General features: G+C 49.3%; 1 protein-coding gene across 2 annotated transcripts in view; it reads left to right on the forward strand.

Annotated features, from left to right (window-relative positions):
* Positions 1 to 20,871, forward strand: part of LOC113998468 (discoidin domain-containing receptor 2-like) — a 34,997-nt gene extending 14,126 nt beyond the window's left edge. Inside the window, exons 7-17 of one of the 2 annotated variants that reach the window (XM_027741204.2) lie at positions 2,983 to 3,229; positions 4,423 to 4,515; positions 4,984 to 5,141; positions 5,379 to 5,574; positions 7,411 to 7,655; positions 10,678 to 10,799; positions 11,161 to 11,358; positions 14,816 to 15,050; positions 17,203 to 17,352; positions 18,137 to 18,174; positions 18,525 to 20,871. In XM_027741204.2, coding sequence (XP_027597005.2) covers positions 2,983 to 3,229; positions 4,423 to 4,515; positions 4,984 to 5,141; positions 5,379 to 5,574; positions 7,411 to 7,655; positions 10,678 to 10,799; positions 11,161 to 11,358; positions 14,816 to 15,050; positions 17,203 to 17,352; positions 18,137 to 18,174; positions 18,525 to 18,573 — 1,731 coding nt within the window. In that variant the 3' untranslated portion in view covers positions 18,574 to 20,871. The remainder of the gene's footprint in view (positions 1 to 2,982; positions 3,230 to 4,422; positions 4,516 to 4,983; positions 5,142 to 5,378; positions 5,575 to 7,410; positions 7,656 to 10,677; positions 10,800 to 11,160; positions 11,359 to 14,815; positions 15,051 to 17,202; positions 17,353 to 18,136; positions 18,175 to 18,524) is intronic. The other variant, XM_027741203.2, reaches the window with a different exon arrangement.
* The last annotated feature ends 361 nt before the right edge of the window (positions 20,872 to 21,232 follow it).

The raw sequence follows: 21,232 nt of genomic DNA on the forward strand, positions 1-21,232 counted from the left end.
TTTGGAGCTATCATCCAGTGCTTTCTTTCTTTGCTGGTATTCTTTTAGAGGTACAGAATCTGGATCCAAATCCAGGCCTTCCATCAAATTGCATAAAAGAATGGGACCAATTTCCTGCTTCTGGATGGTTCTTTTTGTTTATGAATCTTGTGATGATTTTAGTCCTCCAAACCAACCGAGAGGGAGCCAGTGGTCATTTGGATTTTAGTATCATGCTAAAAGCCAGTTCCAAGTTACTGGTGTCCAGAATAAAAGTCCAGTGTGGAAAGCATCACTTACATTTTTGTCCCTGAGTTCAGTGCCCTGACATAAGTCAGTCCTGAAAGCTTCAGATTATTTTTGGAAACTCCTTCCCCCCCCATTTAATTTATTTTATTGGTAGTGATTCTGCTGTCTCTTCCAGATCATTGAAAAACATAGCAAATAATTTTTATTTAGGAATCCATTCCTGTTCTATAAACACCTAGAGAACAATTTATACCTTAAAACTTTGTAAAACTTACTAGTTGACAATGTTTAATCAAATTACTATAATAGATGAGTCCATACTGTGCTAATTGGAGACAGATGCTGTGAGTAAATCAAAGCCTTCCAAGAGTCTGTCATGTAAACACAGCCATCCTGATCAACCAAGCACATCATCTTATAAAAACAGCTACTTCATCTGGTATTTCATTATAAAGCTGTTTTTATTAGCATAAATTAGTCTTCATTATTGATTGAATGTTGTCTGTTTCAGCTTTGCATTTATTTTGTACAGGCCAGGTGGTCTGTGAATAATTTTTGTATCCTCTTACCTGGTAGCTTTATCCCAGTCCTCTGAACTTTTCCAGTATCCAAGAAAGTATTAAAAATAAATGTTAGCAAGTAGTGCAGCTGCATTGCAAAATACTTAGGCTTGAATACTGTAAAATTGGACTTCAGTAGGAGGTGTTTGGAATAGAAAGTGTCTCTGTATCAGTCCAAGTTGTGAACATATCCAGCTCCTGTCCAAATATGGCCCAAATTGTATATTCCAGGCATCAGGCTTTCCTGCCTTGTTATGGATGACTGTTTTTCCTTATTGAATAATGTTGTCTGAGCTTCATCTGTTCCTAATTATATGCAAATACTCTTCTTTTGTCCTTTTACTGCTCATCAGGCCTGTTCTCCTCATTACTGCTTCACTGCTATTCACTGCAGGACCTGGCAGGGGCCAAGCAATTAATGGGGTTCAAAGCTGTGCATAGTTTGGAAACTGTTGTTGTCACAGTGGCAGTACACTCCAGTCATTAGGAAATAATTCCTAGAGTTCTGGGGAGGGTTGGACCTCTGTGGCTATGAGAATGGAGCAGGCTGAAGACTTTGAGTCACCTTATTCCTTCTGGTTCCTGGTCACTGGGGTCCAGATCTTCAGGTCTGCGTGGCAGAACTCACTGGTGTGTGTGTTAAAAAGGGAGCAGGGTAAGATTTGCACTGCAGACACAGTGGTACAGCATAGATGATGCTTCCAGGCATTGTCCCTCTTCCCAAAGCCTCCTTCCTTGGAGGTGCTGGAGGCCTGGGAGAGCAGCAGGAGTTTGGTGCTCGTGTGTCTGCAGTGCCACAGCCCAGGAAGATGGAGATGTCACCTTTTGGTTTGGCCGCAGCTCGGGAGCAGGGAGGGAGAAAGTTGCTCCCAGTTCTTGGAGGGTAAAACAGAGCTCTCAGGGAGGTGTGAAGTCAGTCTGAGAGGTGTTTGTGAAACCCCTGGTGTGGAGCTGTAACTGGGAGCTGAGAGGAGATGCCTCTGTTGCAGTGAGGTGTTGGTGTGGCAGCACAGTGGCTGCACTTACATTCCAGTGTCTTCAGCTAAAGCACAGGTGCCACTGCAGCAGGGACAGCCTGATGAGGAGCCACCAGGACAGGCTGATGGATCCAACCTTACATCATGATTTCCCTAAAACTCACAACCTTAGTTGTCTTCCAGGTGCAACCACAGCAGGACAACTGCTGTATGTCAGGGGAATTTCTCCTTGAACTTGTACTTTTTAATGGTTTTTTGGAAGAAATCAGCTTGGACTGCACGTGTTGAAAGCTTCCCAAGTGCTAAAGAAATTTTGAACACTAAGTTAGATTGGTTTATTGGCACAGATCACTTGTGATGTCTGGTAGCTCCAGCTGGTGCCTCAAAAGAGGGACCACAGACAAAGAAATCCTGGGGATCCTTCATGCAACAGTCCAGACCAAGAGCAATATTAGGGTCTGGGTCTTCTCACTCTTCATTGCTTCACTGTTTCATTACCAGGAGGCTGCCCCATGGTCACCTTCACCCTGACCTCTGAGGTGGGTTTCAATCAGTTCTGTAGTCTGTTGTAACATGGTTGTTACAGTTCATAGACCACCAACTATGGGCTGTTATTAATTTTTAAGTAATATTTGAGCTGCAGCTCTGGCTTGTTCTAACTATTATTAATGATCAGATTCTTCAAGTTTCGCTACAATCCATCTTTACTATTATTAATGATTAGATTATCAGCTCCAGGGTTCACTATAATCCATCTTTGATTTATACAACAGAACCATGTAGTTCAGCTTGTGGCCTAACAGTTCCAGCTGCTTCTGTCAGGCAAGCACTTAGCTATTCAAATAACATCAAATTTTCAACACTAATAGAGTCTAAAGCCTAGTTGTGTTTTTTCTTTCCCCTCTTAGGTATATGTTCAAGGAGAATTGATCTGTGAGGCTTTAGATCAGTACAGGGTTTGTTGGATTGATTTTTTTATATGGGCCTTTTGAAGAGCCTGCCAAAAGGTGACCATTAGTGTGGCTTTTGCAGGTAAAGTTTTAGAGCTGCTTCAGAAGAACTTTTTGCACAGATGTTCTCATTGCACACTGTGAGCCCCAATGTGTTCATACAGGGAGATATTGGGAATGGAAAATTTTCATGAATGGAAAAATCCTTGAGGCTTGATGTAGGTGTCAGTAAACCTCGGGTTGATGGATCTGTTCTCTTCTTCCAAGGTGCATTGTAACAACATGTTTTCCAAGGGGGTGAAGATTTTCCAGAGGGTGGAGTGCCTGTTCAAACCACGCCTGATTGCAGACTGGGAGCCTGAACCTGTGGGGGTGGCCACAGTCCTGGATGACAAGAACCCCAGCGCCAGGTTCGTGACCGTCCCCCTGAACCAGCGCGTGGGCAAAGCCATCCTGTGCCGCTTCTACTTCGCTGACACCTGGATGATGATGAGCGAGATTTCCTTCCAGTCAGGTGAGCGTTCCTCTGCCCAGGCAGGTCTGGGAAAGCAGAAGTGTGGAAGTACAGGATGTGTGGGGTTAACAGAGTGAAGGCTCTGTGGGGCCACACAGTGGAAAGGAGGAGGTGGGACAAGTCTCCAGTGGGTGCTTTTCAGGCTGATGCTGATGCACATGTACAGGAGCATGACCAAGGCAACCAAAAATTGGACCATAAGAACATTTCTTCTTTTTGAGACAGTTCACAGAATCATAAAATATCCCGAGTTGGAGGAACCCATCAGGATCATCAATTCCAACCCCTGGCCCTGCCCAGGACACCCCAACAATCCCACCCTGTCCCTGAGAACATTGTCCAAACCCTCCTGGAGCTCTGGCAGCCTTGGTGCTGTACCCACTGCCCTGGGGAACCTGGTCAGTGCCCAACCAGCCTCTGGGGGAAGAACCTTTCCCTGAGATCCAACCTGACCCTGCCCTGGCACAGCTCCAGTTGTTCCCTCGAGTCCTGTCACTGGTCACAACAGTGAAGAGATCAGTACTTGCCCCTCTGCTTCCCCAGTTGCCTGCTGGTTATGAGGTTGATTTTTAGTTCTCTTTACCAGGTATTTTGTTATGACTAATTTTAGTAGATCTACAAATGATGATTGAGTTAGCAGATTATTAGAAATGAGAGGCTGACTATTTTTTTTTTCTCAAGTCTTAACTGTGGTGCAGAGGTTGGTGCCATGAGGTTCTTTAAAAGGCTCTGGAAGGGAAAGGACAAGAGACTTGGAGAAAACCACCAGCACTGATGGTGAAATGAGCTGACTGTAGCTAATCAGCTGTAGCAGGAAGACATTCCTGAGGAAGGAATGCTCTGGATGCTGCTTGTTGCTGAGCTTGCTGACAGCAGCCCCTCCTGGCTACTCTGTCACATGTGGGGCCAAGCAGGCTGTTGGTCCAGTCTTAGATCATGCTAAAATGGAAAAAAAGGCTCTTGTTCAGTGCCCTGTGTGTGGCTGAGCTCAGGGAAGGCCCTGCCCACGCTGTGCTGTGCTGTGGCCGGGCTGTACGTGCTGCTCCGTGCAGAGGCTCATCCTGCAGGTGTGCTGGGAAGGGCTCGGGAATCTCTGCTCAGGCTGTTCCTGACCTGCCTGGGCCTCAGCCCAGTTGAGATTGGCAGGAGCAGGGAGGTTTTGTTGCACTGACACGTTCCCTTCCCTTCCACAGACATGGAGAGTGTGAATCCCAGTTTTGTGACGGCAGCAACAAGCACGACGGATCTGCTGGAGACAGAGTACAACGTCACTGAGGGGACCTGGGGTAAGGATTTCTGTCCCTTAGCCATGCCAGGGGCTCAAGTGCTGGGGGATTTCACAGTGACATCCTAGTGAATGTGGTCTCTCCCTCCACTTCTGGACAGCTGGGGATGGCTTGGTTATTGCCCTCATGCACAGGGCACCATCCGACAGGCTCAGGTGTTTTCTTCCCTCAGCTGGCTGGGGCTGCCTTGGAGTGTGGGCTGAAGGTATATGTGCAGCCAGTGAAGCTCTGAACACTGTCTTCTCTAGTATGGATCCATTGCAGGGCCTGTTCTGCTAAGGACAGTGTTTGACTGCAGAAGGTCTCTGCACAGTTCTTATCTGTGAGCCTCCAAAACCAGAATTTCTGATAAGAGCAAGATGTGAACACAGCTAATGGTTGTGTTCAGGGAGCTGCAAGAGGTTGGCCAGCACAGATAACAACCAGTGCTTTAACTCCAGATTCTTCCCTGTACCTCTGTGATTGCAGAAACCACATCTTCTGTAACCAGCACCTGGATAGGAGAGAAGGCAGATGACTCCAATACCTCCATCCTCGTGGGCTGCCTTGTGGCTATTATTCTGCTGCTCCTGATGATTATAATCATCATTCTTTGGAAGCAATATGTTCAGAAAAGGCTGGAAAAGGTAATACAGTGGGGCTGTTTTGCAGACACAAGTTCAGTACTAATCATTAACCCTGATGAGCTCAGAATTGTGCAAAGCACGAGGTTTCCCCAGCTCCACAGAGCAGCTAAAGCTGTTCTCACAGCAGGGGAGGATGCCAGCCCTATCCAAGATGTTACTGGAAGTTGCTGTGGTTGCAGCCAACACATTACTTAACAGCTGAGCAGGGCCTCAGTGTTTTTCCCCTCTCTCCTGCAGGCCCCACGTCGAATCCTGGAGGAGGATGCAACTGTTCGCCTCTCCTTCTACAGCTACACCATCGCCAACAACCAGACCCAGATCCACCAGTCAAATCCCACCTATGAACGTGCTTTCCCACTGGATTTGGAGTATCACCAGCCAGCTACGCTACTCCAAAAGCTCCCAGAGCTCTCCCAAAGTGCAGAGGATTCAGGTAATATCATCAGTCTCTAGAAGTTATGTGTTTATTCTTCCAGTATTTCCATCAGACTGTAAAATGTGCCACTTCTCAGTGTCTTAAGTTCTCATCTTTGACTCCTGTGCAATACAGTACTTAACCCAGGGACCTCAGGCAGTATTCTGGAGCTCTGGAACTTTTTGGCATATAACTGTGACAGCTGGAGCAGCAGCCCCACTAGAGGGTGGTGGCCTTTTATTGTTTTATGTGAAGACTGTTTATACATTGCCCAGGTCATCTTTTAGCAGCTGGTTTGGACAGTCACAGCAATCACACTTGGTTTGTCTCATGGCAGTGGAGTGGCTGCCTGCAGCACTCTTGGGAGAAGACCTTTAGCACCTTTTTCTTAGAAAAAGCAGAGGAAAATGCAGCAGGGAGTTGTCAGTGGTGTCCTTGCTTCCAGCCCTGGGGAAGCTTTTGGACCCACGCAGAAAGGAATGTTTCCAACAGTGTTTTGTACTTAGCAATGGCAGTGCTGAGCAGTGGATGGAAGGGCAGTCCCATTCCTGCATTCCTCACCCTGACAAGTTGCTAAGATCCAGCATTATACTGCACAGAGAGACTGATTGGATTGAGTGAGGGTGTGAATTGGAAGCAGAACAAAGGTTCTGTGTAATACTGACCATGCAGGGAGTTAATTCTAAATATCCCATGATATTTATGTGAAGAAGCTGTCAGAGTGAGTGGGGTGTGCTAAAGAGGATGTGGGAAATGGAAGCCTTGATCAGTTCTTGTTCCAGAAGAGAATCCAGAGCAAGTTTGGTGTCACAAACAACATCCCTGCGTCAGGTAATGGGAACAGATTGTATTTAGGATGAATCAGAAACAGAAAATCAGGCTCACCTCTCCATGTCTGGACAAGAACTGTAACTCTCATGACTGACTAGAGCAGGCTGTGTTGAACAGGAATTTGGTGGTGGCTCACAGGTATTTTGGTGTCTGCAGAAATGTGGCTTGTTCTGGTTGAAGCCCTGGTTAAAACCAGGCAGTGTCTCCCATGTGGGTGTCCCTTAGTACAGTAGTAGGTGTGTATTACCACCTGCCCCAGAAAGAGGGGGGTAACCCAGGTTCTTATTAATAAATCCCTTGGGGTGGATTAGAGTGAAATGACACTGAATAATCGGTGTTGGAAAACTTATATATGTAGGGTTTCTTTTAGAACAATTTTGTTTCAAAGGTAAACAGGTATGTTGCCATTTTGGGTGTTATCATCTATATCTCATCTATAGCAATATGGCATAAAGAAAACCTTTAGGGAAAATGCATAAGGGAGAGGAAGGAAAGACAGGATAAAGGTAAGGGAGAGTAAGGGAGAGAAAAGCTGAGAGTGGAAAGATGTCTATAGTCACCACCCACGGGGTCCAGAGATGGAACTTGGGAGTTGCAGCTTCCATGTCTGTCAGTTGAAGTGGTGGCCTTGACCCGTTGGGGGTGAAGGAGGGAAGCCCCCACAGTCAGAGAAGTTATGAGTTGTTATATCCATGAATGGTGTCCCAGGCCGTGCCTCGAGCCTCCAAGGTCTGCTGGGCCTGTGCAGAGTTCCCGTGAGGGGCCTGGTAAACAGGGCTCTTCTCGCCTTTTCAGGGCACCTCCAGCAGCACTGGCAGGGGGGATGGGTCCAGCTGCCTCTTCCCAGCCTGCAGAAGTCCCCTGGGAATCCTAGAATGCATAAATCATTAACCATTTCAGTCTCTGACAGCGTGCAGCTGGGCTGAATTCCCAGAGGAACTGAGAGGACTGAATATGGGATTGAGAGCAGTGCAAGCTGGTTTTAAGGCAGTCTGACATCACCCCTCTCTGGTTTGCCCTCAGTGTGCAGTGGGGACTATGCTGAGCCCGACCTGACCAAGTCCACCCCTCACCAAGGCTTCCAGAACAACGTCCCTCACTACGCCGAGACCGACATCGTGCACCTGCAGGGCGTGACCGGCAACAACATGTACGCGGTGCCCGCCCTCACCGTGGACTCCCTCACCAAGAAGGACATCTCCGTGGGGGAGTTCCCTCGGCAGCAGCTGCGCCTCAAGGAGAAGCTGGGAGAGGGGCAGTTTGGAGAGGTACAGCCCTTCTCTTCCGCTGCTCCACCCAGAGAAAGGAGGTGCCTGGTGGAGCTGAGTCTCCTGAGCCGCCTCTTGGTGGGGCTGAGGGTTCTGTGTTCCATTCTTTGCTGTGAGAGTGGCTTGAACAGTTTGCCCTGGGAGGGCTGTGGGTGCCCCAGCTCTGGCAGTGTTCAAAGCCAGGTTGGATAAGGGCTTGAGCAGCTGGATGGCTGGTTGTAGTTCCTGGGTGCTTTCCTGGATGCTCTCCATTGGGATACACGTTCTGGTAACTTCTTAAGCGAGTGTCTTGTCACCCCTTCTTATACAACCCCGGTGGTAATTTTATGTCTTTGTTTGTTAATTTATCAGAAGTAATGTGGAATTGTGTGTACTCATCAGAGTATTTGTCACTGGGGAGGTGTTCACATCACAGACACACACATTTTTTCTCCCTTTTTTTTTCTCTGGAATTAGAGGACTTTGGATAACTGGTTGTAGTTCCTGGATGCTCCTCAGTTAAGTCTGAGCAGTGGTCTAGTGGGAGGTGTCCTTGCCCATTCTGTGGTGGTTGGGACTAGATGAACTTTAAGGTCCATCCCAACCCCTTAACATTCTATGAATCTATGATTTTAGTTAATATGTTTGCCCTTGGGGAAAGCTGATGTTCCCTAGGCCAGGCCACAGAGCCCTGTTCTGCAGGTGTGAGGCTCTGCTTGGTACCACAGGAGCCTTTCTCAGCAGATGAACTTTGCAGACTTTTCTGTTTTGCTGTTTATATACCTATTAATGACCTTATGGAAAAGGGCTGGGGGTGGGAATTCAGCTTCACATCTTCCATGGGCGTCTCAAATGTGATGGCTGTCACCCACCTTTAGGCATGTGAGTTTGAAAACTCTCTGGAGTCCAGCTAAGATGGATCCTAGCTGTGTAAAAACAGCTTTCCCATTCCCAGATGAAGATTCTGGGGATGCTCTGCACACTCACCCAAGCCAAGACAGACATTCCCAAGCACTGTGGTGCCCTCATTCTCCAGCATTGCTGCTGCTCAGGCAGTGTGATGCACACATCTGTCACCCACCAAGCTTTCCCTTTGCTCCTTGAGCTCCTTTCAAGCTGTGAATGTTGTCACCCTGCCCTTTCTTCTCTCCCTTCTTCATTTCCACGCCATTCCTAGTTCTGTCCTGAGCAGGTCTTCCCCTCTCCTTCTCTCACTCTTCCAGTGTCATTTTTTTCTTCCCAGTGTTTGTTCACTCCACCTTAATTCTACCTGTCAGCCACATTTTGGCAAGCACAGCCCTTTACTGGCTGCTTCCTCCTCTGGATGTGCCCATCTTTGCAGTTCCTCCCTTCTGACACCACACCTCCCCTATCCCAGCCCCTTCCCTGTCCCCTCACTTCTTCCTGGCTCACTCTGTGTGCTGGGAAGGTTCTGACATCCTCAGCCTCTTCACCTGGTGTCAGTGTGCCCCTTCTGCTGTTACCTGGATCCTGCCCTGTATTGGGCTGTGCTCCAAAAGTGAGACAAGAGAGGGTTATTTTCTCATTGTTTTGCTTCTGGTTTCTCCTTTCCTCTCGTCGCTGTCCTTCTGTTAACTGTAAGAACTCCTCTGTGTTGATGGGAGATGGCTCTCCCATCTCCATTTTCCTTGGGGGTGGATTCAGAGCCTGTTCCTCTCCTCACATCACAGGCTCTTGCCCTCACCTTTGCAAACGTGCTGCCCCACATTCTCTCATCTCTCCTTCTCACCTCCTTAGTCTTTACCAAACTTTTCCCCCTGTGCTCTGCTGCACTGCTCTGGCTCAGCGTGCAGCCTTGTTTCTGGAAGCATGGCTCAGCTGCTTTCACCTCTCCACTCGAAGCTTCTTTACACTCAATCTTTTTTTTCTTCCTTGTTCCTAACCATCCCCTCTCTGGACTCAGTGACACATTACCTGCACTTGGAATACCTGTGCTTGATCCTGTGGCTCTGTTCCTTGTTCCAGGTCTCGTGGCTGTATTTTCACCACAGCAGATTCATTCCCTGTGGAATTGCAGCAGCATCTTTGTGCTTCTCTTGCTGTTCTGCATGTTTGTCCCATTTTCTGTGCTGTCTCATTTTTCTCCTCACCATGTTTTGTCACTGAAATTCTTGCTGCTTTTTTCATACAAAATTCATCGTGCTCCCATTACATTCCCCTCAGTGCTGCAAGTCTGACTGACACATCCAGTCTGCTCCCCTCCTCCAGTCCTTGTTCTATCCACACAGTCAGGTCTGGCTGCTTTCCCCACCCAGGTCTCCGTTTGGATACACATTCTGGTAACTGCTTAAGCAGTCACCCCTTCTTGTACAACCCTGGCAGTAATTTTATGTCTTTATTTGTTAATTTATCAGAAGTAATTTGGAATTCTGTCATCAGAGTATTCATCACTGGGTGAATGCACCGGTGAGGTGTTCACATCACAGACACACACACATTTTTCTCCTTTTTTTTTCACTCTGGAATTAGAGGACTTTGGATAACTGGCTGTAGTTCCTGGATGCTCCTGAGTTAAGTCTGAGCAGTGACTCAGGCCAGTCTGCAGGACAGTTCTGGGCTGCTGTGGCTGGTGTGAGGTGCTGTCCCTGCCAGCCCTGCTGCAATTGCCTCTTTGCCTGCACATGCAGAGCAGACCCCTCCAGGCTCAGGGGCCTTTCTGAACACCTCTAGTCTGTACTGGGTGAACTGGATTGCCCCAGGGGGCTGCTGCACCAGTCTGAGATTGTGCACGACATCACAGATTCTGTGAAGAATTCTTGTGAAGAAACACAAGAACTCAGTATGCTGGAGACACATCTGGCTGCAAGCCCCGTGCATTCCTATGCCATGGGCCCCATAGTGTATGAACATCTTTGTCCAGGATCTAGGACCAACCCAGGGGTTGTTTCTGATCAGAACTGTCACCTTCATTAGGTCATTCACTTGCTCATTCTGCCAGCAGTGACCAAACCAGTGGTGTTGTTTTCCTCTGTTTTTCCGCCTGTTCGTGCTCTTACATCTGCCTCTGCCCTCTTCCCTGCAGGTGCACCTTTGTGAAGCTGATGGCCTGCTGGAATTCCTGGGAGTCTCGTCCTCAGAATTCACTCACCAGCCAGTTCTTGTAGCAGTGAAAATGCTGAGGTCAGACGTCAACAAAACAGCCAGGTAAGTGCACCTGCAGTACCAACCAGCTGGGGAGGACAGCAAGTACTTTCCAAGCAGCAGCTTCACACAGAGGACTTCTGTAAAAGTGTCATGTGTCTCTGGTGCATATTCTGTGTGTTCATGGAAGGAACAGGACATAGCAGGGAGTGGGGGATAGGGATAGCTGTAATATCAACCTGAAATGTTGTATTAATCCTGTTCCCTGGGAAAGGGGCAGTGTACAGAAGCACAACCAGCTTTCGCACTTTGCCGTGTGCAGGAGTGTAAATGGCTCTGACTGGGATGTTCTCACGTGCCTCTTGTGCTTTCCTGAGGCAGAGGAACAGTTTAGGATATTCAGCCACGTTTTCTGTTTTACAAGAAACGATTTCCTGAAGGAGATCAAGATCATGTCCCGGCTGAAGAACCCCAACATCATCCGGCTGCTGGGGGTGTGTGTGCGCGACGACCCCCTGTGCATGATAACGGAGTACATGGAGAACGGGGACCTCAACCAGTTCCTGTCACAGAGGGAGATCTACAGCAAGTTTGCCATTTCAAACAATATTCCCTGTGTCAGGTAAGGGGAGCTGCCAGTTTTGGGATAAATAACCATAGAGAGCTGCGAGTTCCATCTGCTGTGCCCTCCAGGCAGTGACCTTCCTCCAGCCCAGCCACTGCCATGGCACGTGGACAACTAGTCCTGCTTTGTGTGGGAGGTTGTTCTTGAGGCCCCTGGAAGTCTGTGTTCCCCTGAAGTGTCCCTGACTGTGGGCTGTTCTGGTCACAGTGACCATCCTCATGTGTTGTTTATTGATGTAGCCATCTGTTTATGTTAGTATTTCATTAATATGAGAAGCCAGTTGCATTACAGCAGGAATTTTGGGATGAAAATCAAGAATGTCTCTGAAGATTTTAAGAATGTTCATATGTTCTCTGGATGGCTGATAAATATTGCTGAGTGTAGAGCTTCACTAAGGAAAAGATTTCATCAGCCTACAGGAGGAGAATATTTGGCAAAGAAAACCATTTTCTGTCAGTGGTGGCACTTGTCTCCCTCCTCAGTGGAAGGATTAAATCTGAAATAAAAGCATCCCTGCTATGCAGAAATCCTTTCCTCAGAGGAGAGTTGTGTGCAGGACTAGCATGTTCTGCCTGATAAAGAACCCTGCACTGCTCAGGAGCTGTGGCACTGCTGAGCCTTTGGCATGTTCTCCCCAAAGGATTAGGTGGATTTGTAGTTCAAGCACGAGGCAGTTGTGCAGAGCCAGTTTTGAGGTGCTGGACAGAACATGACTGGGTTTTACCATGTCCAGGCAACACCACAGTTGCTGCCAGAACCTGTCAGTGGTCCTCTTGGGAGTGCTAACCTGACATCCTGCAGTCAGGACACACCGGGAGCTGCAGGATGAGAGGATTTGCATCTGACTAGAGACATGTTCCAGCTCTCTCCAGTCTTCTGCCCTTCCTGCACATCAGAAACATCATTCACCTTTAGGCTTGTGGCTTCTTTTTCCCTGGCCAAAGCCTCAAAATGTTCTTTCTTCTTTATCTCCACTTCTCATCTGACTTCAGCATTGTCACTCACATTGTTCTTCCTTGGTTTCCATTACTTGGCTCTACCTCCAGTTTTTCATTCTCTCCTGCTGATCCTTCAGCCTCTTTTGTCCCTCCAGCCAGACACAATGTCACATTAAAGGCAGCAGACTGGCTCAGATAGCTGGGGTTGTTTACTGAGTGACATGAATCCCCCTGCCAAAGAGAATTGCTTGGCTCTGCTGGTGCTCGGGGGTGTCTCAGATGTGACAAGGTCCAGCCACCCCACTCGTCTCTCAAACCCAGTATTTGGTGCATCAAATGTGGTGACCAGCCCTTTCCTGCAGAGGGGTCACACATTCTCTCCTTATGGCTCTTTGGTGTTTGAAATGCATCCCCCTGCTGTCCCTCTGGCTGTCTGCTCAGAGTCATTTAGGCTGGAAAAGCCCTCCAGGATCATTGAGTCCAACTGTACCCCCAGCACTGCCAAGGCCACCACTAAACTGTGTCCCCAAATCCCTCATCCACATGGTTTGTAAATCCCTCCAGGGATGGTGACTCCCACCGTGGCCCTGGGCAACCTGTGCCAGGCCTGGACAACCCTTTCAGTGAAAAATTTTCCCTGATATCCAACCTAAACCTCCCCTGATGCAATTTGAGGCCATTTCCTGTCCTGTCACCGGGAGAAGAGCCTGACCCCCACCTGCTCCAACCTCCAGGGAGTTGATGAGAGTGAGAAGGTCCTCTCTGAACCTTCTTTTCTCCAGGCTGAGCCCCCCCAGCTGCTTCTTCACCAGCTTTGTTGCTCTTCCAAAGGCAGGTCTGCCTTTCTGCCTTTGGGGTGTTGGCCCCGAGGCACGACGAGGACTCTGTGTGTCCCATCCTGTCCCTCTGTGTGTGGAGCCACTCGTGTGGACCCTGCAGAGCTGGCTGAGCAGGGGGCAGGAGCCAAGAGGAAGCTGCTGATGGGATCCTGGCCAGGCTGCAGGTGGGACAGGAAAGACAGGGCTGCTGGGGTGGGAAGAGCAGCAGCCCCAGGCAGGGAGAGGCACAGCTGAACGTGGGATCCTGGAGGCTGTGCCACAAGCCAACAACCAGCTTAACAGGGGACAGGAGGGCGGCCAAGTTCCTTCTCTGGGGCCTCAAGAGGCCCACCCTGATCAGGAGCAACATGGAGCTGACTGTGGGACTGGCCCAGGGGTCACCCAGTTGGGTTGTGGTGTCACTGAAGGGCTGGGAGGGAGGTGGTGCCTTGACCCTCCAGCCAGGGCTCTGCTGGGCTGAGGGGCTGCCTCTGGATCACCCTGGTGATAGCTCAGCTGCTGGTTAGGGTAGATTGAGTGCACCCATTATTGTTAGAGGCATTACAGTGCTGTCATTCAGATAACATGATAGTGCTTTCCTCATTGTACCTTAAGGGGGCTTTTAAAGGGGAGGAAGACTTGTTATAGGGGCAGGGACAAGGGACAATGGTTTTAAAATGAAGGAGGGTAGTTTTAAATGAGGTGTGAGGAAGAAATTCTTCCCTGTGAGAGTGGGGAGGCCCTGGCACAGGTTGCCCAGAGAAGCTGTGGCTGCCCCATCCCTGGAAGTGTCCCAGGCCAGGTTGGACAGGGCTTGGAGCACCCTGGGCTAGTGGGAGGTGTCCCTGCCCATGGCAGGGGGGTGGAACAAGATGACCTTTAAGGTCCTCTCCAAACTTTTCCATTCTACCATTCTGTGATTGTCACCAGAACACAAAGAGAAGGAAGAGTAAGTCTTTCTTATTCTGACCCTTATCAGAAAAATACTGTGAACAGTTTACTAAATGTGTTCTGATGAGCCCTTGGTCTTGTGAAGCATTTGAGATGCACAGTGGGAAACAGAGCAGTGGTGTGTGGAGAATGCTGAGAGTCTGATGGTCCAAACTCTGTCTTTGTATCGTGTAACTTTATTAATGCTATCTTCATTTTGCTAATGGGAGAATTAAAATTAAATTAGATGGAAAATGCATCTGTTTTTATTTTCAGTAAAGCTTAACATATTTTTTAAAAATAGTAAGCTCTCTTTTTCATGTGGAGTGACATACTTATGTTAATATAAGCACACAGTAGTGGTGGTGTTTGAAATACCAGACTAAGTGGCTCATAAGATATGAGATTCTGAGATTGTACAGCCTAATTTTTCATGTCTCTCTGCGAAAAGCTGGTGCTTTGATGCACAAACTCTTTGAAAATCTCAAGATTAATGTTTGATATTGAAAAAAAATAAAATCTAAAGGATGTCAGATTCCAAGGGCCTGAATTTCAGGGACAGCTTGTCTGTTCCTGCTTAGTCAGCTCAGGAGACTTAGGCTGGCAGGGGAGGCTGTTTGTGCCCTGAAATGAGACAGTTTAGTTCCACTGTTATGGCAGAAAATAAAGTGACAGGTCACCGTAACACGTGAAATGCAAGGAAGAGTTGACTGTGGGGAACTCTGTTGATTTTTTTTTTCCCTTCTGTTTTGTTTTCCTTCCATGCAGCCACTCCAACCTGCTGTACATGGCCACCCAAATCGCCTCTGGGATGAAGTACTTGGCATCTCTGAACTTCGTGCACAGGGATCTGGCAACTCGCAACTGCCTGGTGGGGAACAACTACACCATCAAGATTGCAGACTTTGGCATGAGCAGGAACCTCTACAGTGGGGATTACTACAGGATCCAGGGAAGAGCTGTGCTGCCCATTCGTTGGATGGCCTGGGAAAGCATCCTCCTGGTAGGGGCTGCACAAAGCCTCCCTTTATTCCTTCCTCTGATTTCCACTGTGCCCCTGAGGCAGTGACACTGCTGTGCAGTCCTGACAGCACCAAAATGTGTGCTGGAGGTGGCCCCAGGTGAGGAGTCCATCGGGCTGTGTTGGACATAACTCATATCCTGGGAAAGGAGTGTGTCCTTGCAAATACAACACAGGTCATGGAATGGTTTGGGTTGGAAGGAACCTTTGAAGGTCATCCAGTCCCACTCTGTCACAAGCAGGGACAACTTCCACTAGAACAGGTTGCTCCCATCCAGCCTGGCCTTGGACACTTCCAGGGGTGGGGCAGCCACAGCTTCTCTGGGCAACCTGTGCCAGGGCCTCCCCACCCTCACAGGGAGGAATTCCTTCCCAATATCCCATCTAGCCCTGCCCTCTGCCAGTGGGAAGCCATTCCCCCTTGTCCTGTCCCTCCATCCCTTGTCCCAAGTCCCTCTCCAGCTCTCTTGGAACCCCTTTAGGCCCCTTTTAGGCTCTGGAAGAGGCTCTCAGGTCTCCCTGGAGCCTTCTCCAGGCTGAACACCCCCAGCTCTCCCAGCCTGGCTCCAGAGTGGCTCTGGCCTTGGAGCATCTCCATGGCCTCCTCTGGACTCTCTCCAGCAGCTCCATGTCCTTGCTGTGCTGTTCCCAGGGCTGGAGCAGCTCTGCAGGGGGGTCTCACCTGAGGGGGCAGAGGGGCAGAATCCCCCTGTCCTGCTGCCCACGCTGGGAGATCAGCCCAGGGCACGGGGGGTTCTGGGCTGGGCCATGTCCAGCCTCTCCCCCACCAGCACCCCCAGGGCCTTCTCCCAGGGCTGCTCCATCTGTCCATCCCCAGCCTGGATTGATCCAGGGGCTGCCCTGACCCGGGGCAGCACCAGCACTTGGCCTTGTTGAACCATTGTCCCCATGGGCCCACTTGGTCTTGTCCATGTCCCTCTGGATGGCATCCCTGCCCTCAGCCCTCATCTGGAGCCTGACTTCTGCTCTGTGCCTGCCATTCAGGATTCCTGCTGGAATTGTAAGGAAGTTGCCTTTCTGTGTTAATTTTCCCAGCTGGGAAGCTCTGAGGGGCAGGGGCAAAACTTGCTGAGTTTCAAGAGCCAAGTCTGGTTTTGAGATGGGGTTTTGTTTCATGTTTAGGGGTCCTGCTGTCTCCCCTCAGGAGACTGTTCCACAGCCCAAACACACCCAGCCTGGAGGCACTTCCTTAATATTCAGCCCTGTATTTCTTTCTCAGAGCAGTTGGTGTGAGATCACTTGGTTGCATTTTTTTTTTTTTTTACAACATGCTCTCCAGGTACCCAGAGAAAGTTGTAGTTCTGTCTGCTGTAGAGGCTACCAGGCCTAGGCTCTTCTAAATTCACCTTCTTTTCCTGGTTACAGCTGAATCTCACCCAGAAGTCAATCCCATCTTCCTTGTGTGAACATCTTCCAAACCTTGACAGACTGCAGGGGTTGCCAGATAAAGCCTGGGCACTGCAGGGCTTGGATGTTTTCAGCCCAAACAGGCCCTCCAGCCCCCAAGTGTTCTGTGTTCTGAGCAATCTTTTTTTCTCTCCACGAACACAGCCAGTTCAGGCACATTTTTGGAAGACACAAAGCAGGGACAGCAAGCACACTGTCACTGGCTTCTTGATGTGCAAAAATCAAAATGATCTCAGGGTTTTCTCTAAGAGTCTGGAGTCTGCTCCAGCTCTGCTTTCACCCCCAGGGCTTTGCTTTCCCCTTCAAAGGCTTTTCTCTGTTCAGAACTGTTTCAGGTGCAGGTAGACAGTGGCTGTCCACCCCCCAGCTCATTTTCTGCTGCAAACACACTGTCTCAGGAGGGCCAGAAGTCTCTGGCTTTCTCTGGGACCTGCTCCCTGTTGCAACAGGTTTGCCCCAGTGAAAACTGCACCTTCTTAGAGCTGTCCCGGGGGTCCCACGCCTGTTCCTGCCCCACAAACAGCCACGCCATGCCTTGATCCCTCTGTGTGTGGCTGAGAGCAGCTCCCCTGCTCTGCTGGGAGCATTTTCCCAGGTGTTGATCCTGCATCCCTGTGTTCAGCTGCAGAGGGTGCAGACTGAAAGGGGTTTTGCTGAAGGGGGGCTGTGAAACAACCTGGACTTACAAGATCCTTTTTGTCCACAGGGCAAGTTCACCACGGCCAGCGACGTGTGGGCCTTTGGGGTGACCCTCTGGGAGATGTTTGTGCTGTGCAAGGAGCAGCCCTACAGCCTCCTCTCGGATGAGCAGGTCATTGAGAACACAGGGGAGTTCTTCAGGAGCCAGGGCAGGCAGGTGAGGAAGCAAACACAGCTCCTTCCTTCCCTGGAGCTGGTCCCATCCAGGTGGATGTTCCCAGGGCCTCTCTGCTGGCCTTACCTCATCTGCAGGAGTCTCTGCTGCCACTGCTCAACTTCTCACGTGTGTCCTGCCTCTCCTCCCCTTTATCTGGGCTTATTGCACCAACTTTCCTCTCTTGGAGTCCCACTGGAAGAATCCCTTGGCCCTGTCCAGTGCTTCTTTCTTATTATTATACTTCACTCTGCCCTGTCCTTGGCTTTTCCAGGCTCTCCTGCACAATTCCTTTGTCAACTCTCTCCCCCCAGCAATGCCTCTCAAAGATGAGGAAGCACTTAGGGAGGTGGGGAAGGAGGATTTGTAACTTCCCAGGGCTTAGATACTCCCTGTAGTATCTCCACATATGCCAGGAGGCCTTTGGCCATCTCCAGTTGCTAAAGGGCTTCCCTGTGTCATTCTGTCCCCCTCACTCACTCCCAGGATTGTGCACCCCACTGTTGCTGCCCTCACTAGATACCAGTGATGATGCAGGACACTCCAGCTCCTCAGTACCCAAAACTAGAATATCAGTTCAGAACAGTTCACTGTTCTCCCAAAAATCACCTTTAGCACCAGAGAATTAAGGGAAATAAAATGATCGGGGGGGTTAATCACTGTCTCCCAACTAATCAAGAGCCTAAAAAATATGAGCCTAAAAAATGAGAGGGGGAAATGAAATCATTCTGCCAAGCTGTGCTGTAGAAAAGCTCTAAAAGGTGTTTTTTCTGTCTCTGCTAACAAGCTGTCACGATGCTTAGAAAGCCTCATGGGTTGTCTACGGTGAGTTGAAAGTATTTGGATTTTATTGTGGTAAATTTGGTTTTGGTTTGTGTTTTGCTGTCTCTTGGAAGACAAATCCCTCTGAAGCATTCATGTTTTCTGGGAGACAAAGGCCTGTTTTGTGACCAGCTCATCAGACAAGTTGGCAGAGTGTCCGTGGTGCTGTTTGAGGTGGTGTCGGGGCCCCGTCCAGACTCCACTGCCAGGCTCAGGCTGACTGGATTTCCAACGCTGCATGGTGGCTGTGTCTTGTAATCCTGGAATGGAACTGTCTTTTGGTGTTACTTTAGCAAAGGTTCAGTTGTTTTGTGCAGGTCCCACTGAATTAGCTGTCACTCTCTTCCTTTCAGATCTATCTCTCCCAGACTCCTCTGTGCCCTAACCCTGTGTTCGACCTGATGCTGAAGTGCTGGAGCAGGGATATCAAAGATCGTCCCACTTTTGACATGATCCACCACTTCCTGCTAGAACAATTGGAATCAAACATTTGACTCCAGAAAGAGAGACAAACTGTCGAGAACAGAGTGACTCTGGGGTCTCCTTGCCTGTTCCTCACAGAAGATGGTCAGGCCACCTCGCTCCCCTCCCCGACTGGGCCCTATTTAAGTTGAGACGTCCATGGCAGCTGCTCGTTCTATTGGCCATGGTCTGACACACAGGACCAGAGGATCTCATTTGGTTGAAAAATCATCTCCTCTTCTGAATCATTTCCTGGGAATACTGTGAGAGGGGGTTTTATTGGATACTTCAGGCGAAAGGAATGAGTAGAACTCGGAGGGACTTGGAGCTCTCTCCTGGCTGGAAGAGAAGGCGCCGGTCGGCGAGAGCCACTCGAGAACAGGTTTCTGGAAGGACAGACTTGAGCCTTCTGGAGCTATTCCATTAAATCAGATGGAAGTCTTGTGCACATTAGCAAGTGTTTCTGTGTGCTCTTGCTACACACAATAGCGAGAGGCCAGAAACGTCTGGAGCTGGGAAATGGTTTAACGGACTCGGGAACTGACGGAGCATTTTTAGCAACCCTGTGGGAGTGACACTGCCAGGGTCTACAGAGGATGCTGAAACGAGTCCAAGATGATGTTCTGTTTTCCTGTGGTTGTTAAGCACTGCTTTGGTTATATATGTGCGTTTTCCCCACACTGGATTTTTTTTTTTCTAGAAAAAAAAAATAATTTTGAAAATGAATGTTTAAAGGGTCATGGGAAGGTCACTGCGGTAGAAGATCTTCCCCTGACCTACAAATTAAGGCTAGGTAGGGAGTTTGTATTGAGAAGTAGCTGATACTGTACTACTGTCACTATGTAGATTTATTAACCTAATGAACTTGTAGCCACAATGGACTGACGTGCAATTAATCCTGTATAATTACCCATCAATATGAGATCTCTAAGTCAATGCTGTTACGTGTGAGAGGGAACTCAGATTTGGTGAAACCGGGTGGCTGAGAGCAGAACCCTCTTTGTCACTTGTCACAGCTCACGGGGGGGGACGGGAGCAGCCCCCGGGTCACCCCGGCACACGTGTGTGCCTGGTGTCAGAGGTTCCTCCCCAGGTCTGCAGCAGGTTCGTGCCATCAGCTGGGCAGGGGCAGCTCGGCCAGGCTCTGTCATTGTCCCCTGGCCCTGGGAGCTGGGCTGGCACATCCCCTCAGGGGGTCTGTCCTGTATTTCGGGTGCTCCCCGTGCAGCGCGGGGCCGGTTACTCATTGAACTTGGGGTTGGTTTGTGTGTCGTGTCACAAACAGCTCATTCTCTGGAGGGTTTTAGAGGGCTCTGAAATCCATTTGGAGTGAGTTAGAGAGTTCAGTGTGTTTCTACAATAAATCCATTGTGGATTTACCAGGTGCCTGGGGAATACTCTGCTATTCCCTCTTTAATCGTTTAGCAAGATACTTAGGACCAAACCAAACATTTCATAAGCTGGGAGAAGATGAAAGCTCAGCACTTGGCTTCTTTTTTTTTTTTTTTTTTTTTAATAAGCAGCATCCAGCATAGCATATATTTCCAGTAAAGATGAAAAAGATAATTTTTATCTTAGCCACAAGCACAAATGCCTGGCTGTCTGTGCTGCGAGCTCTGCGAGAGGGCACTGCTGAGAGAGGCAATGTCTGAACAGTTACAACACAGGCATGATTGTGTGCAAAGAAAAACCCTGCCTCTGAACTGGCAGATGCCAGGATGGAGCGTGGCATGGCTGTGTCTGCTCCCTGGGCACATCAGACTCCCTTGTGAAGTTCCCCAGCCCGGGAAGGGCCGTGCCCGGGGTGTCCTGTCCTGGCTGTGTGGGGTGTCCCCATCTGAGCTGCTCCTCTGAGCCCCTTTGTGGCTGAGCAGCTGGAGGGCCCAGGTCATCTCATCTTCCCTGCCCAGGCTCAGGTGAACCTCACCCCCAGTTCTTTCCCCTGTGGCTGGGGGGGAGCTGCCATTCCCTGTGTGTGCCATCTCTCTGGAGCTGGGTGGTGGGAGCTGGAGTTGCTGCAGCCTGTTGGGCACCTGGCAAACCACTCAGCCATGGTATTTCTGGAGTATTTCTGTCCTGTCCCAGAATATGTACCCCAGTAACACACAGCCCTGTGCTGTAAAGTCACCAGACAGGCTCTGTGCTCCTGTTCCATTGGGATGTGCTGTTCCTCCAGTGACATGTTGACATACCAAGTTTCTCTCATATCAATAAATTCTAATGATAACCTTGACAAAAGCGAATTTCTACTTCTTTTTTACCCAAGTATCTGCCCTGAGCACTGATATTTTGGTGTGATTGTTCAGTAGCTCTTTGGTAAGTGTGTGACCCCCAGATTTGGAGGGAGCAGCCCTTGACCATCTAAAGAAATGAGCTTTGAGGGGGTTTCTGGAAATGCTGGAAAGGTGCCAACCCAAGGCCCCTTGGGCTATTTGAACCTGGAATGGTCTGGGGTTGTTGGTTAGTGCTGCATTTCAGCAAGCAACTTTTCATCTTAGTGTTAAGATCAGGTGCTTTAGGCTTTGTAGGTCCCTTATCAACCTGTCCACTAAAAGCTGAGCCAATTTTGAAGTTCCTTTGGGGTGCTCTGGGCCTGACC

This window comes from Pipra filicauda, unplaced genomic scaffold, assembly GCF_003945595.2.
Source record: "Pipra filicauda isolate LSUMZ 115617 unplaced genomic scaffold, ASM394559v2 scaffold321_size1097455_pilon, whole genome shotgun sequence".
Lineage (NCBI taxonomy): Eukaryota > Metazoa > Chordata > Aves > Passeriformes > Pipridae > Pipra > Pipra filicauda.